The sequence below is a fragment of the Tenrec ecaudatus genome, chromosome 6 (assembly GCF_050624435.1).
Source record: "Tenrec ecaudatus isolate mTenEca1 chromosome 6, mTenEca1.hap1, whole genome shotgun sequence".
Classification (NCBI taxonomy): Eukaryota; Metazoa; Chordata; class Mammalia; order Afrosoricida; family Tenrecidae; genus Tenrec; species Tenrec ecaudatus.
In genome coordinates, this window is record NC_134535.1 from 117,280,390 (window position 1) to 117,295,194 (window position 14,805).

General features: G+C 41.2%; 1 protein-coding gene across 1 annotated transcript in view; it reads left to right on the plus strand.

The window, feature by feature from the left end:
* Positions 1 to 14,805, plus strand: part of GUCY2C (guanylate cyclase 2C) — a 91,256-nt gene that overhangs the window by 27,338 nt on the left and 49,113 nt on the right. Inside the window, exon 8 of the mRNA XM_075553086.1 lies at positions 13,024 to 13,159. Coding sequence (XP_075409201.1) covers positions 13,024 to 13,159 — 136 coding nt within the window. The remainder of the gene's footprint in view (positions 1 to 13,023; positions 13,160 to 14,805) is intronic.

Below are 14,805 nucleotides of genomic sequence, written 5' to 3' on the forward strand. Positions count from 1 at the left end.
ACTTCAGGACATCAGAGTGCAATGACAGACTAAGAAGCCAGGAGGAGGTCCTGCTACAGAGAGTCAGTCTTACATTTAGGAGAAAATAAAAAAACCAGTTGCTGTTGGGTCAACACCTGCTCATGATGACCCACATGTGTTTCAGCAGAACTGTGCTCCATGGCTTTGCAATGGCTGATTTTTCAAAAGTAGGTCTCCAAGTGTTTGTTCTCAAGTGCCTCTGACTGAATTCAGATATCCAGCCTTTCAGTTCCTAGTCAAGCATATCAGCATTTGCACCACTCAAGTACTCCCTTACATTTATTTTTATTTAATAAATAAGTTTTTGGGGGGCTCTTAAATCTATTAAAATGATCCATACACCCATTATATCAAGTGGAAATGTACAATTGTTGGCATCAACAATTTCTAAACATTATCTTTCTTCTTGAGTCCACTGATGTCAGCCCTCTCTTTTCTCCCTCCTTCCCCCATCCTGCCACCCCTGAGAACCCTTAACATATTATGGATTGTTATTCTTATTTCTATATATCTTACACTGCCCATTTTATCTCTTCGCCTGCTCTCTTGTATTTGTCCCTCTTGAGGGGGGTTATTCTGTCATCATTGCTATCCATTCCCCCTTTCCCACCTTCCTCCTCTTCCCTTCCCCTCCCCTCCTGGAATTGCTACTCGCAAAACTGTTTCTGGGGGGTTTGTCCATCCTGAGTTCTGTATAATGACAGCTCTAGTCTGCATCAATGTATGGACACTAGTCTTGCGGGATGTGTGAGATAAGGCTGAGATCCTAATAGTTGGGGGAGAAAGGATTAAAGAACTAGAGGAGTGGTGTGTGTTTTGTCCATGTGAAACTTCCCCCTGGATATATGTTCTCTATTATGCAGCCCTTCTGTATGGCAATGTCCAATTATCTATGCATGAACTCTGGGTCTCCACTTTGACCCCTCTCCATCACCTTGATGAGATTGTCTATTTTTGGAATGCCTGCTCCTGTTGACAATGCATGATTACACAGGCTGATGTGCTTCTACCATGTGGACTTTGTTGATTCCCTATTAGATAGTCACTGGTTTGACATCAAGCTTTTAAGACCTCAGATACTATATCTTTTAATAGCTGGGCACCATCTGCTTTCTTCACCACATTTGCTTATATATCCAGTTTGTCTTCAGTGATCTTGTAGGGGAGGTGGTCATCACCCAGTGCCACTTTGTTAAAACAAAGTGTTCTTGTGTTGAGGGAATAGTTAAGTAGAAGCCAGAGTCCATCCACTACCTCATTGTATTGCCATATAAATATATCTACATAGTCCAATACCCATATTTTTATGCATTAATATATTTTAAAATGTACATGTCTATGTTTATACTCCTATGAATGGTTTTGCTTCCTAATTCTCTCCTCTATTTCCTTATACCTTCCTCTTGTCCCCCTGTAACACTCATACCTCATTTGCCTCTCAGTAATTCCTCCTGGCTAGATTATGGTTGCTCCAACATCACTAGGACCTCTTCCCCCGCTCACCATCGATTTTAGATTGTTCCCCTGTCCATGATGTTATTTGCTCACTGCTCCCTTCCCCTTCCCTCCTCCTCCCCCAAGTTCCCCCAGAACCTTCAGCCTGATTGTTTTCTCCTTGGCCTTGCTTCTCATGCCTATCTTATATAGATAGACAAAATAAAAACAAGGAATACTAAGCACAAATGAACAAACAACAAAAACCCTATACATAGTTCCAAGTCTGTGCACTGACCTTTATGACGATCTCTACACCAGTCTGGCAGGGCTCCGGACACTGCCCCTCTGAGTCTGAATTCTATTTCGAGATTCCTCGGGGAACTTGTGACTTTGCTCCCACTGCTGGCCTGTTATGTTCCCTTCTTGATTTGCCCCACTGTGTGTGTGTGTGCGTGCGTGCATGTGTGTGCATGTGTGCGTGCGTGCGTGCATGTGTGTGCGTGTGTATGTGCGTGTGTGTGTGTGTGTGTGTGCGTGTGTGTGTGTGTAGGGGGAGGGTGTCAGACCAGACTCACTCCCTGCACTCTGTTCCCAGTAATGTCCACTGTAGGGCTATGCTCCAGTACATGGATACCATGTCCCAAGCTGTGCCTTAGCTGCTCCGAACAGGGACGTCATCCTCACGTGGGCAGGACAGGTTGGCCCCTCTTCCCAGCCTGTAGCTTCACTGTTGTCCTCTGTAGCACACTCCTCTAGGGAGGCGGTCAGCATAGCTCTAATTGGGGCCAGACCTGTAATTCTCTCTGTTGATGGGTTGTTCCATGAGGTGATATGCCCTCACGGCTTGGCATGCTTTGATTGTCTACACTCTCACTTCCTTTCATGTGGAGACATTAAACAACACTCTCCCTGTAGGTGGATTAGTTTCCCACACCCCCACTGCCGCCACCTTTTCCCACCCCCTGCCCCTGCCTTCTCCCCTTCTTTATGATGGGATGTTGTATGCATCCTTGGTCTTGGTCTGTCCCCTGCCCGACTGCCTGTCCCTTAACCCATAAATTATATATTAAGTAGCTTTTCTTCTGTACCCACTTTGCCGATGGAACGTACCTCAGCGAACTCATGTTGTACTTGTCCTTTTGTGCTTGGCTAACTTCGTTTAGCATGATTTCCTCTAACTTGTCCCATGAAACAATATACTTCATGTGTTCATCACTGTTTTTTTTAGGGATGCATAGTACTCCATTGTGTGTACACACCAGAGTTCTCTAATTAACTCACCTATCTATGGAAATTTAGGTTGTTTCCAATTATTTGTGATTGTGAATTATGCCACAATAAACATTGGAGCTCAGATGACTGGTTGTGGTCTATTTCTTCTGGGTAGATGCCTAGTAGGGGGATCGCTGGGTCATAAGGTAACTCAATTTTCATTTGCTTTAGATATCCCCAGATGACTTTCCAGAGGCTGCACATATCTACACAGCCACCAGCAGTGGATGAGAGTTCCTATCTCGACACATCCCCTCCAACATTTGTTGCTCTCTGAGTTTTTTGGACTGGGTTATCCTCAAGGGTGTTAGGTGGTATCTCATAGTTATTTTAATTTGCATTTCTCTGATGGCTAATTATTGGGAACATTTTAAAATGTTTATTGGCTATTCAGTTCTCCTTCGTAGTGAAACTTCTGTTCAGGTCCTTTGACCACTTCCTCAAGGGGTTCATTGTAGGCTAGCAGGGTATTGTAGATTTTAATGATAAGCCCTTTGTCTGATGTGTCATTGCTAAAGATCTTCTCCCTGTCTATGTGTTCTTTTGTTACTCTCTTGGTGAAGTCTTTCTGTGCACCCAGGTGTTTTATCCTTAGTGTATCCCCCTTGTTGATTTCAGCGTCATATGTGGGTGTATCCTTCCCTATTTCAGTTAGCCTATGTATTCCCTTCACCAAGGTTATTAGATTTGTCCCAATTCCCTCACTGATGGTCCTAAAAGTTTGAAGTTTTACTTTGAGGTCTGTGACCCACCTTAAGTTTGTTCTAGTGCATGGAGTGAGGTAAGGGTCTTGGTTAATTTTTGTATAGGTAGATATCCATTTTTCCCCAGCCAGCACCACTTATTAAAGAGGCATCCAATTCCCATTTGATATTTTGGGGGCCCTTATCAAAGATGTGGTGTCTGGTTTCATTTCTGGATTTTCTGTTCTTTTCCATTGGTCTGAGTACCTGTCATTATACCAGTACCATGCTGTTTTAGCCACTGTGACTGTATAGTAGGTGTTAAAGTCAGGTAAAGGAAGCCCTCCGACTTTGTCTTTCTTCCTGAGGCGTTCTTTGATCGTTCTGGCTGCTTCTCTCTCCATATGAAGTTGGTAGTCAGGTTTTCCAATTCTTTGAAGAAGGATGCTTGTATTTATATTGGGATAGTGTTAAACTTATATAGTGCCTTAGACAGGACTGACATCTTTACTCTATTGACTCTTCTGATAAAAAACCATGGAATGTTCTTCCATTTATGGAGGTTATTTTGGTTTCTTGTAGTAGAGTACTGTAGTTTTACTCTACAATTATTTTGGGTGTGTTGGTTAGGTATATCCCTAGGTATTTCCATTTATGCTTGGATATTGTGAAGGGCACTGATGACTTCTAAATAATTTTTAAGTCATTTTATTGAGGACTCGGAGAACTCTTATCACCATCCATCCATCCATCCATCCATCCATCCATCCATCCATCCATTGTGTCAAGCACATTTGTTCCCATCATCATTCTCACAACATTTGCATTCTACTTGAACCCTTGGTATCAGCTCATTTTTCCTCTTCCTCCTCACCCCCTCTCCCTCACGAACCCTTGATGATTTATAAATTATTATTATTTTGTCATATCTTACCCTGTCCGACATCTCCCTTCATCCACTTTTCTGTTGTCCATCCCCCCAGGGAGGGGGTTATATGTAGATTGTTGTGATCGGTTCCCCCTTTCAACCCCAACTTCCCCTTACCCTCTTGGTATTGCTACTCTCATTACTGGTCCTGAGGGGTTTATATGTTCTGGATTCCCTGTGTTTCCAGTTTTTATCTGTACCAGTGTACATGCTCTGGTCTAGCCATAATTTTAAGGTAGAATTGGGATCATAATAGTTGGGGGAAGCAAGCATTTAGGAACTAGAGGAAAGTTGGATGTTTCATTGTTGATACCCTACACCCTGATTGGCTTATCTCCTCCCCGAGACCCTTCTATAAGGGGATATCCAGTTGCCTACACATGGGCTTTGGGTCTCCACTCCACACTCCCCCTTATTCACAATGACATTATATTTTGTTCTTTGATGCCTGATCCCATCAATGCCTCGTGATCACACAGGCTGGTATGCTTCTTCTATGTGGGCTTTGTTGCTTCTCAGCTATATGGTCGCTTGTTTATCTTCAAGCCTTTAAGACCCCAGACACTTTATCTTTTGATAGCCAGGCATCATCAACTTTCTTCACCACATTTTCTTATGCATTCACTTTGTCTTCAGGGATCATGTCAGGAAGGTGAGCATCATGGAATGCCAGTTTAATAGAACAAAGTGTTCTTGCATTGAGGGAGTATTTGAGTGGCGACCCAATGCCCATCTGCTATCTTAATACTAAACCTATAAATGTATTCAGATAAATCTATTTCCCCATTGTCATATATAAATATATTTACAAATGTACCTGCCTGTATTTAGGCCTCTATAAATGTCCTTTGCCTCCTAGTTCTTTCCTCTATTTCCGTCTACTGTCTTCTTGTCCCACTATCATGCTCAGCCTTCATTTGGGTTTCAGTAATTGCAAATTAATTGTTTTATTGGGGATCTTACGGTTCTTATAACAATATTTACATCAAGTGTACCAAGAGCATTTGTACATATGTTGCCATCATCGTTTTAAAAACATTTTCTTTCTACTTGAGTCCTTGGTATCATCTCCTCTTTTTTCTCTCCCTGCTCCCTTCCCAGCTTCATGACCCCTTGATAAATTATAAACGATTATTGTTTTAATATCTTACACTGTCCTCTCTCTCCCTTCATCCACATTCCTGTTGTTTGTCCCTCATAGGGGGACATTATACATCAATCCCAGGTATTGGTTCCCCCTTTCTCCCCTCACCTTCCCCCTACCTTCATGGTATCACTACTCCCATTACTGTTTCTGGGTTGGGAGCGGGTGTTATCTGTCCTGGATTGAGTGTCTCAAGAGCTCTTAGCTGTAACAGTGTACATGCTCCAATCTAGCCAGGTTTGCAAAGTAGAACTGGGATCATGATCGTGGGGGGGATGAAGCATTAAAAACCTAGAGGAAAGGCTTGAAGGTGAACAAGCGGCCATCTAGCTCAGAAGCAACAAAGCCCACATAGAAGCACACCAGCCCATGTGACCACTAGGTGTTGAAGGGATCAGGTATCAGGCATCAAAGATCAAAAAAATCAAATCATTGTGAATGAGAGGGAGCACAGATATAGGATCCAAGACCCATCTGTAGCTGATCATTCTGTCCTTGTACCCTTTTCTGAGGGGGTGTCCATTTGTCAGCAGATGGGCTTTGGGTCTCCAATTCGACTCCACTCATTTGCATCAGTATGATTGTTTTGGGTCTTCTGATACCTGATACCTGATCCTGTCAGCACCTTATGATCACACATGCTGGTGTGCGCTTTGTTGCTTATTTGCTAGATGGCCACTGGTTTAACTTCAAGCCTTTAAGACCCTAGATGCTATATCTTTTGATATTTGAACACCATCAGTTTTCTTCACCACGTTTGCTTGCTTATGCACCCATTTTGTCTTCAGGGATTGTGTCAGGAAGGTGAGCTTCACAGAATGCCAGGTTATAAGAACAAACTGTTCTTGCATTTAGGACGTACTTGAGTAGAGGTCCAATGTCCATCTGCTACTTTAATACTTAACATATAAATATATGTACATAGACCTATATCACTATAGTTATATATAAATATGTTTGCATGCGTACATGCCTATATTTAGACCTCTATAAATTTCTTTTGTCTCCTGGTTCTCCCCTCTGTTTCCTTTTACTTCCCTCCTACCCCACTATGATGTTCGACCTTCATTCAACTCTCAGTAATTCCTCTCACCTACATTGTCCTTGATCAAACCCCACCAGGCATTCTATGCCCTCCTTACCATAAATTTTAGATCTCTTGTTGTTCTGTTATCCCTGAGTTTGTTGGCTCCTCCTTCCTTTCCCCTACCTTCCCCGTTCCTCTGTCCCCACAGAACCAACAGTCCCATTGTTTTCTCCTCAGGATTATTTATTTTGTTTATTTTATTTAGAGCGACATGAAAAAAAAAAGCACCTATAAATACTTCCAGGTCTGTCTGTTGACTTTTATGTATATATTTTCCAATCCAGTCTGATGAAGAGTTAAGCCCTGCCCTCTGAGTGTGAAATCTATTTTAGGGATTCCTCGGGGACTTTGTTGCTTTGCTCCCTTTGCGTTTCGCCCTGGCGCAGAATGAGTCAGACCGGGCACAATTCCCTAACTGTCTAGTGCTGTCTCCTGCTGCGCTGTAGGTTAGTGATAGGATGTAGTGTCTCATGGTGGGGTCGGCCCTACAGTTCTCTTTGTATCTTGGCTGCTACCAGCAGAAGTGTCATCCTCAGGGTGTTGTGGGCCAAGATTTGGTCCACTCTCTCTCTCTCTTTTTCTCTTAGTTTGCTTCCGTATGGTCTGGGCAAACCCGTCACTCTCCCTGGGCTGTATCTTCAGTACTGTTCTCTGTAGTGCCATCTTCTGGGGAGAGGGTCAACATAGCTAAGATTGGGGCCATTCCCACAGATCTCTCTGTTAGTTTGCTGGTTCATTTCGATATGTTGCTCTTAAGGCATAGCGTGCAAGGTTGGGGTCTGGTCCCTCTCTCCCGTTCCTGTGGAAACGTAAACAATACCCACCTTGTGGGTGGGTTAGAGGCACTGCCTTCTTGATCTCCTCTTCTGTGGTTTTGTCCAATGTGTATAACAATCCAATAGACTTCTGTTTGTTGATCTTGTATCCTGCTACTCTTCCGTATTCCTCTATCTATGCCAGCACTCCTGTTGTGAAATTTTGGGGGTTTTCAATGTACAGTATCATGTCGTCTGAAAATGGCAACAGTTTCATTTCTTCCTCCCCCAGATGAATAACTTTAATGTTCTTCCTTTGCCCTATGTTGCTAACTAGGACCTCCAGAATAATGTTGACTAAAACTGGGGACAAGAGGCATCCTTGTCTGGTCCCCTTTTTCAGTAGGATTGTTTTCATCTTTTGTCCATTAACCATAATGTTGGCTCTTGGTTTTTCACAGATAGCTTGTATTAACTAGAGGAATTCCCTTTCCGTTCCTCTCTTTTTGAGTGTCTTAATTAGCATTGGGTGTTAGATGTCATCAAATGCTTTTTCTGCTTCAATGGATATTATCATATGGTTCTTATCCTTTTTCTTGTCAATGTGGTGGACTTTCAGATTTTGAACCATCACTGCATCCTTGGAATGAATCCCACCTGGTCATAATGGACAATTTGTTTTATATACTTTTGTTTTCTAGTGGCCAATATTTTGTTAAGAATTTTTGCATCAATTTTCATTAGAGCCATCGATCTGTAGTTCTCTATTCTTGTGGGATCCTTTCCCAGTTTAGGTATCAGTGTTATATTAGCTTCATAGAATGAGTTTGGGAGTTTGCTGTTTTTTTTTCTGCTTTGGAATAGCTTGTGTAGGATCAATGTCAGCTCTTCCCTGAATATTGGTAGAATTAGCTTGTGAAGTCATCTGGCCTGGGTGTTTTTTTCGTTGGTAGTTTCTTGATAACCATATTCTATTTCTTCTCTTGCTATGATCTGTTGAGGTTCTTGGCCTCTATCTGGAATAATCTAGGGAAGGATTGTTTTTCTAAGTATTTGTCCATGTCTGAATTCATTAGAATACAGACCTTCATAGTACTCTGTAATTATTCTTTTAATCTTGTTAGGACTCATTGTAATTTCCCCTATTTCATCCCTCATCCTGACTATTGATGTTTGCACCTTCCTTTCCTTGGTGAGGTTTGCCAGGTCTGTTGATTCTGTTGATCCTTTCAAAGAACCAGCTTTTTATTGTATTAATTTTTTGCATTGTTCTCTTGATTTTCCACTTATTTATCTCCACCCTGATTTTTATTATTTCTTTTCTTTTGCTGTTGGAGGGATTGCTCTGTTGACTCTGTTCTAGTTGTTGGAGGTTTTGTGATAGCATATCAATCATGAGTCTCCCTTTTTCATATGTGCATTGATCACTATCAAACAATGTAACTGATAAATGCTTTTGCTGTGTCCCATCGGTTTTAGTACATTGTATTCTCTTTCTCTTTTTCCAAAAACCTCCTAATTTCATCTCTAATCTGGGCCAGTACCCACTCATTTCACAAAAGATCGTTATTCATCCTTCAATTCTTGGCCCTTGTTTTTTGATCACTCTTTTGCTGATCTCCAGCTTTATGGCATGGTAGCCCGAGAGGGATGCCTGAGTGACCTCTGCGTTTGAATTTACTCAGACTTGACTCGTGTGCCAGCATGTGGTCTATTCTCGAGTATGAACTAAGTGTACTTGAAAATAATGTGAATTTTTTTTCATTTGGATGGAGAGTTATATAGATATCTACCAGGTTGTGTTGCCTAATTGTGGTGCTTAACTCTTTAGCCTCAGTGTTGAGCTTCTTTCCCAGTGATCTATTTTTCTCTGATAGCAGTATATTAAAGTCACCTACTATGATCATTGAATCTGTGATTTCTGTTTTCATATTTTGAAGAATTTTGTGGGTCTTTCATTAGGAGCATATATATTTATTATGCTCACTGGTTCTTGGTCTATTGATCCTTTGAGTATTATATAGCACTCATCCTCATCTCTTGTTAGGGTTTACACCTTGAGATCAATTTTGTCAGAGATTAGGATTGCCAACCTGGCTTTTATATTTTTGGTTACCATTTGCTTGGTATCTTTTTCACCAGCCTTTATTTGTAGCCTGTTTTTGTCTGTGAGCTTAAGATGTGTTTCTTGCAGGCAACAAATTGTTGGGTTATATTTCATGAGCCTTTGCTTGCTAGCCTTTGTCTTTTAATAAACAAATTCAGACCTTTGATATTCCGTTTTCTTACCACCAACTGTGAATTGTCAATGGTTGTCAAGCTGTACCTTTTGTGTTGGGTGTTTTCCTATCTCTCTCCATAACAGTGTGCTGAGTATATGTGGTGGGGGAGTGTTAGTCTGGGTACTTTAGAGAAACAAATTCACAGAAACTCAAGTATAACAGCGAGGTTTATATAAAGGGTAAGTGCACATCAAGAAAACATTCCAACCCAGTGCTGGCCAAGCCCACAAGGCCACCATTAACCCATTAACCCATATGTCCAACATCAACTCACAAAGTCCTCCTCCATCTCACAAAACGCACACTATGATGCCAACTGCAGGAGGAAAGCACAATTAGTGAGCATGTAAGCATCTCAGCATTGGTGGGGGTCTCCACATGGCTACTCCAGCACTCAGGGTTTCATTGGGGTAGTTCCATGTGGCTTCTCCTCGGGGATGTCTTGCAGGAAGTGAACCTTGCCAGCTAAAGCAAGGAAATGGCTAAGACAGTTTTACCCTGGTCCAACCATCAAAAAGCAAGAGACCCGAGAACTCGAAAGGCAAGGCTCACGGAGCCATTTATCCCCCTGCCCTTCAATTAACCCCACATATGTTAATTGGCCAGGTTGGCACAATAACCTAACTAAATCGGGGTTTCATTGTTGCCTTCTTTCCACCACTGAGGCAATGGATGTTTTGGGCGCATTGACTTCCAGGTGGAGTTGCACTAAGTGGTGGTCTCCTTGTTGTGCTTGGTGAACTATTGTCTTCTGACCACAGTGAATTGGCAAGGATTTTTTGCAGGGTTGGATGTCTTATGACATATTCTTTGATTTTTTTCCTTGTCCAGAAGACTTGTGTGTCTATCTTAATAGATAGTTTGGCAGCATAGAGGATTCTTAGATTGGCAATGTTCTCCTTCAACTTTTGGAAGATGTTCCTCCATCCTATCCTCCTCTTCATGGTATCTGCTGATAGCTCTGAGCATATCCTTACCTGAATGCCATTGTATGTGACTGCCTTTTTATTTTCTCTAGCTGCTTGTTTAATTTTCTCCTTTTCTTCAAAGTTGGATAATTTAATGATTATGTGCCTTGGTGGATTCTTATTGGGATTTAGTCTAAATGGTGTCCTCTCTGCTTCCTGTATGAATGTCTGATTCTCATTGATTAAGTTAGAGAAATTTTCTTCCTGGAATTCCCTAGCTACCTTAGCAGTTGACTTCATTGCATCTTATTCTGGTATCACAATTATTTGAATATTGTTCTTTTTGACTGTATTCCCTGTTTTTTGAAGTCTGCCTGGTTGTCATTGGGAATCACTGGTACAATTCTCTGCCTCTTCTAGAATGTTGGTGAGGTGTGCTATTTTGATTTTTGCTTCTGTTATCTTGTCCCTTAACTCTTGTATTTCCCTTTAGTTCAGGGACTTCATCTCGTCTATTGCGGACTTCTTCTCCTCCATTGTTGCATCCTTATTCTGTATTGCTTCCCTCATATCCTGTATGACTCCAAGCAGCATTCTGATGATTTATTTTTGTGGTGTGACAGATCAACATCTGCCTCTTCAATAAGCTTCATTGGGCTTAGGACTTCTTCTGACATTGTGTTTTGTTTCTTTTGTTTTCTTGTCAAGGTTGTTGAGGTAGGTTACTGTTTGTGTGTCATTTGGGAGGAGTTCAGTGGCATATTCCTGGAAAATGGGGGGCCTGAGCTTTCTCTCTGTGACACTCCCTTATATTTATATGCAGTAGATATTAAATGATATAAAATAAATTGAGGGTTATGGGAAATCCTCTGCTTCCTAATGTAACTTTCCTGCCCTTGATCCCACAATGCTATTTTTAGTGACAATTATAATTAGATTGTACATTCTCCAAGTTTTCACCAGAGAGTCCTAGTTTATTTCTGCTATCTCTTTATTTAATCTAGTTTAGCATTTGACCCAAAATAAGGACTTCATTTTAGACATAATTCATAGTCAACATGTTATCATACAAAGGCCCTGCCACTGATAGGACATCAGATTCATCACCCCTGCACTCTAATGTGATGAAGTTTCTCAGATATGCAATGCAGAGCTGATAATGGGGAGCTGCCTGGAGTGGGAGGATGATAAAGGGGCAGGCCTATGGATCCTGGATAATTTTGAAATGAAAATCCAAGAGCAAGGCTCAAAGACTATAAGGAGAGTTGTTTTCTGGACAAGTGGTATTACAGTGGACTATGTATTGGACTGCTAACTGCAAGTTCAGTAGTTCAAAACCACCCAAGGCTCTGCAGGAGACAGAGATTTTTGCTCCTATAAAGATTCATAGTGTTTTAAACCACAGGACCAGTTCTACTCTGATGGAAGTGAGTTTGATTTTTGGTTTGAATGGTTTTAAGGCTGTGGTATTAGGACCCTTCCCAAATAAGAGCCTGTAACCTTAACTTGATTCTTTTTACCCCATGAAATGATGATTTCAGAAAAAGAAATCAAAACCAATGAAAAAGGTTTCTAGCAAATGTAATTCCAGATGTAGTATTCCAATACAACTTGCACTGCTTCTAGTCTCTGGCCAATGTGTGATTCTTCATAGATGGAGAGCGCAAAATTCCTGGTCAGACAAAATTCACTTGTTTTTGTGGGTGTAGGGGATGGTGAGAGTAGGAACACAAAGTCATTAATCCAACTTTAGGAAGACCACCATGCAACTGCCCTAAGACAACCACCTTTTGAGGCCCTCTGTTATCTTTCCCCTACAAACATTTGCGGTAACACCCAGTTAGGATTGTCATTAAGGAAGTTCCAAGTTCAGTGGTATCATCTAATCACAACCTTTCATCCCTTACTCAGGTTATTGAAACTTTTATTCCCCTTTTACTCTTTAGTGAAAACATTCGACTGCAAGTGAGCAACATTTCAATCATTTGTTACAAAAAGTAGGAAAGTGCTATATATTGTCTTTCTTATTGCAGTTGCATTTTATCAGAAAAGGAAGGCAGGCCAACTGCTTTTAGCTCCTTGCAATGGTAATGGTCTGTTTGTTGAATTTCCCCCCCAAACTCAAACTCAGTACCATAAAGTTGATACCCACTCATCGTGGCCCTTTGAGTTTCCAAGACTGTAGAACTTCCCCTTTGACTTTCCAAGCCTGTAGCTGTTTACAGGAGTAGAAAGTCCCACCTTTCTCCCTAGGAGCTGCTGGTGTTTTCAAACTGCTGATCCTGTGGCTCATGGCCCATCTCATAACCACTATGCCACCGGGGGCTTTGACATGAGGATACTAAAGAGGCCCTGGCCCACCAACGGATCCACAAGTTTCTTTGAACACAATTGACCTAAAATTCTATTTGTTCCAGTTACCTTACTGAGCCCAGAAATGTTTCCCTCCAGGCTTAAGATAACCACTTTGGACAACCCCTTAAAAATGTTTCCCTTTCTCAAACAGGCAAATAATGACTTTCTTCTTGCCTACTTGGATGGAGTCTTGCTCTTTGGACACATGCTGAAGATATTTCTTGAAAATGAAGAAAGCATGACTACCTCTCCATTTGCTTATGCTTTTAGGAACCTCACATTTCCAGGTAATCTTACCTAAAAACAAATAAGAACAAAAATAAATTAATTAATTCTTTCTAGAGCAGTGGTTCTCAACCTTCCTAACGCCATGATCCTTTAATACAGTTCCTCATGTTTTGGTGGCCCACCAACCATAAAATTATTTTTGTTGCTACTTCATCACTGTAATTTTGCTACGGTTATGAATTGATAGGTCGACCCCCAAAGGGGTTGTGACCCACAGGTTGAGAACAGTTGTTCTAGAGAAACTTGTCCCTGGAAAAGGACATCACCCTTGGTAAAGTAGAGGGTCAGTGAAGGATGTATCGATACAGCAGTTTGAAGATGGGCTCACACATAAGACCAATTAGGAGGATGGCTCAGGACCAGTGTCTCATTCTGCTCATAGAGTCACTGTGTTCATAGGGTCACTGTGTTCATAGGGTCACTGTGTTCATAGGGTCACTGTGTTCATAGGGTCACTGTGTTCATAGAGTCACTGTGAGCTGGAACTGACTCAAAGCCACCTAATAACAACTGGGAACCTTGAAGAAAAGCAAAACTTTGGAAATGGATTCTGGAAAACAGAGAAGGGGATTTGGCATTATATGGGTCAACGGTTTAAAATTTTGAACTTAAAGATAATCATCATGGCATCAACTTTGGGCATGCTATTATTAATAATTGGATACCAGTTTATGCTATAAACCTTAAGAAACTTAAGAAACTTAAGAAAAAACACCCATCTCAAGCCCTGTATTTATGAACAAGCTTCATCATGAGGCATTAAATCACAGAACAGCTGCCATTGAGAAGATAGATTCTGGCTCATGGTAACACCATGAGTGTCAGAGAACTGTGCTCTGAGGGCTTTTCAATGGTTGATATTTTGAAATTAATCACCAGGCCATTCTTGAAAGGTGGACTTGGACCTGCAACCCTTTGGTTAACCAATGTCATCTCATGGGACATTGAGATAGCCTAATGAGGCCAGAAAGATAATAAATGGTTTAAAATTTTATTTTGCTCCCTCCACATATTTCTTTCTACCCTACAGGCACCTGAAACCCTGTAGTATCCTCTAGCTACAGAAGTGCTCCTAGTAGCACCATTGAGGAGTCTTCAACATATGCCCACTGAACTTCACAAACCATGAACTGCTTTCAAAACTACCATCTTTCATTCCCACATCTCATTTAGATAATAGAAAGAAATTGCTCCTAAATTTTCTGTTTTATATATATATATATATATATATATATATATATATATATATATATATATATATATAACTGATAGTTGCCACTGAATTGGCTCAACCTTATGTATGAGGCAGTACCCCCCACCCCAATAAAAACAGGAACATTTCCGCAGGGTAGAGCTTTCACAGTATGCAGTTTTCCCACTAGGTAAGCAGCAAGCAGCTCACCTGAATTTGTGCACCCAGTGGTGTCACCTAGGAAGGTTCTCTGTGCTCACAGTGAATTTTTTCATAAAAGCTCTTTTGCTCAAACCTTGGGGTTTTTTTTGTTTGTTTGTTTCATTTGTTGTTGTTGTTTTGGTGATGGCCCATTTAAGAGAATAGCCTGAGGCTGTGAAATTTTGTTTCCTGCTTGGGAAAAAATGCCATAGAAACTGTTGTGATGTTGAACAGAACTTACAAGGACAGCAT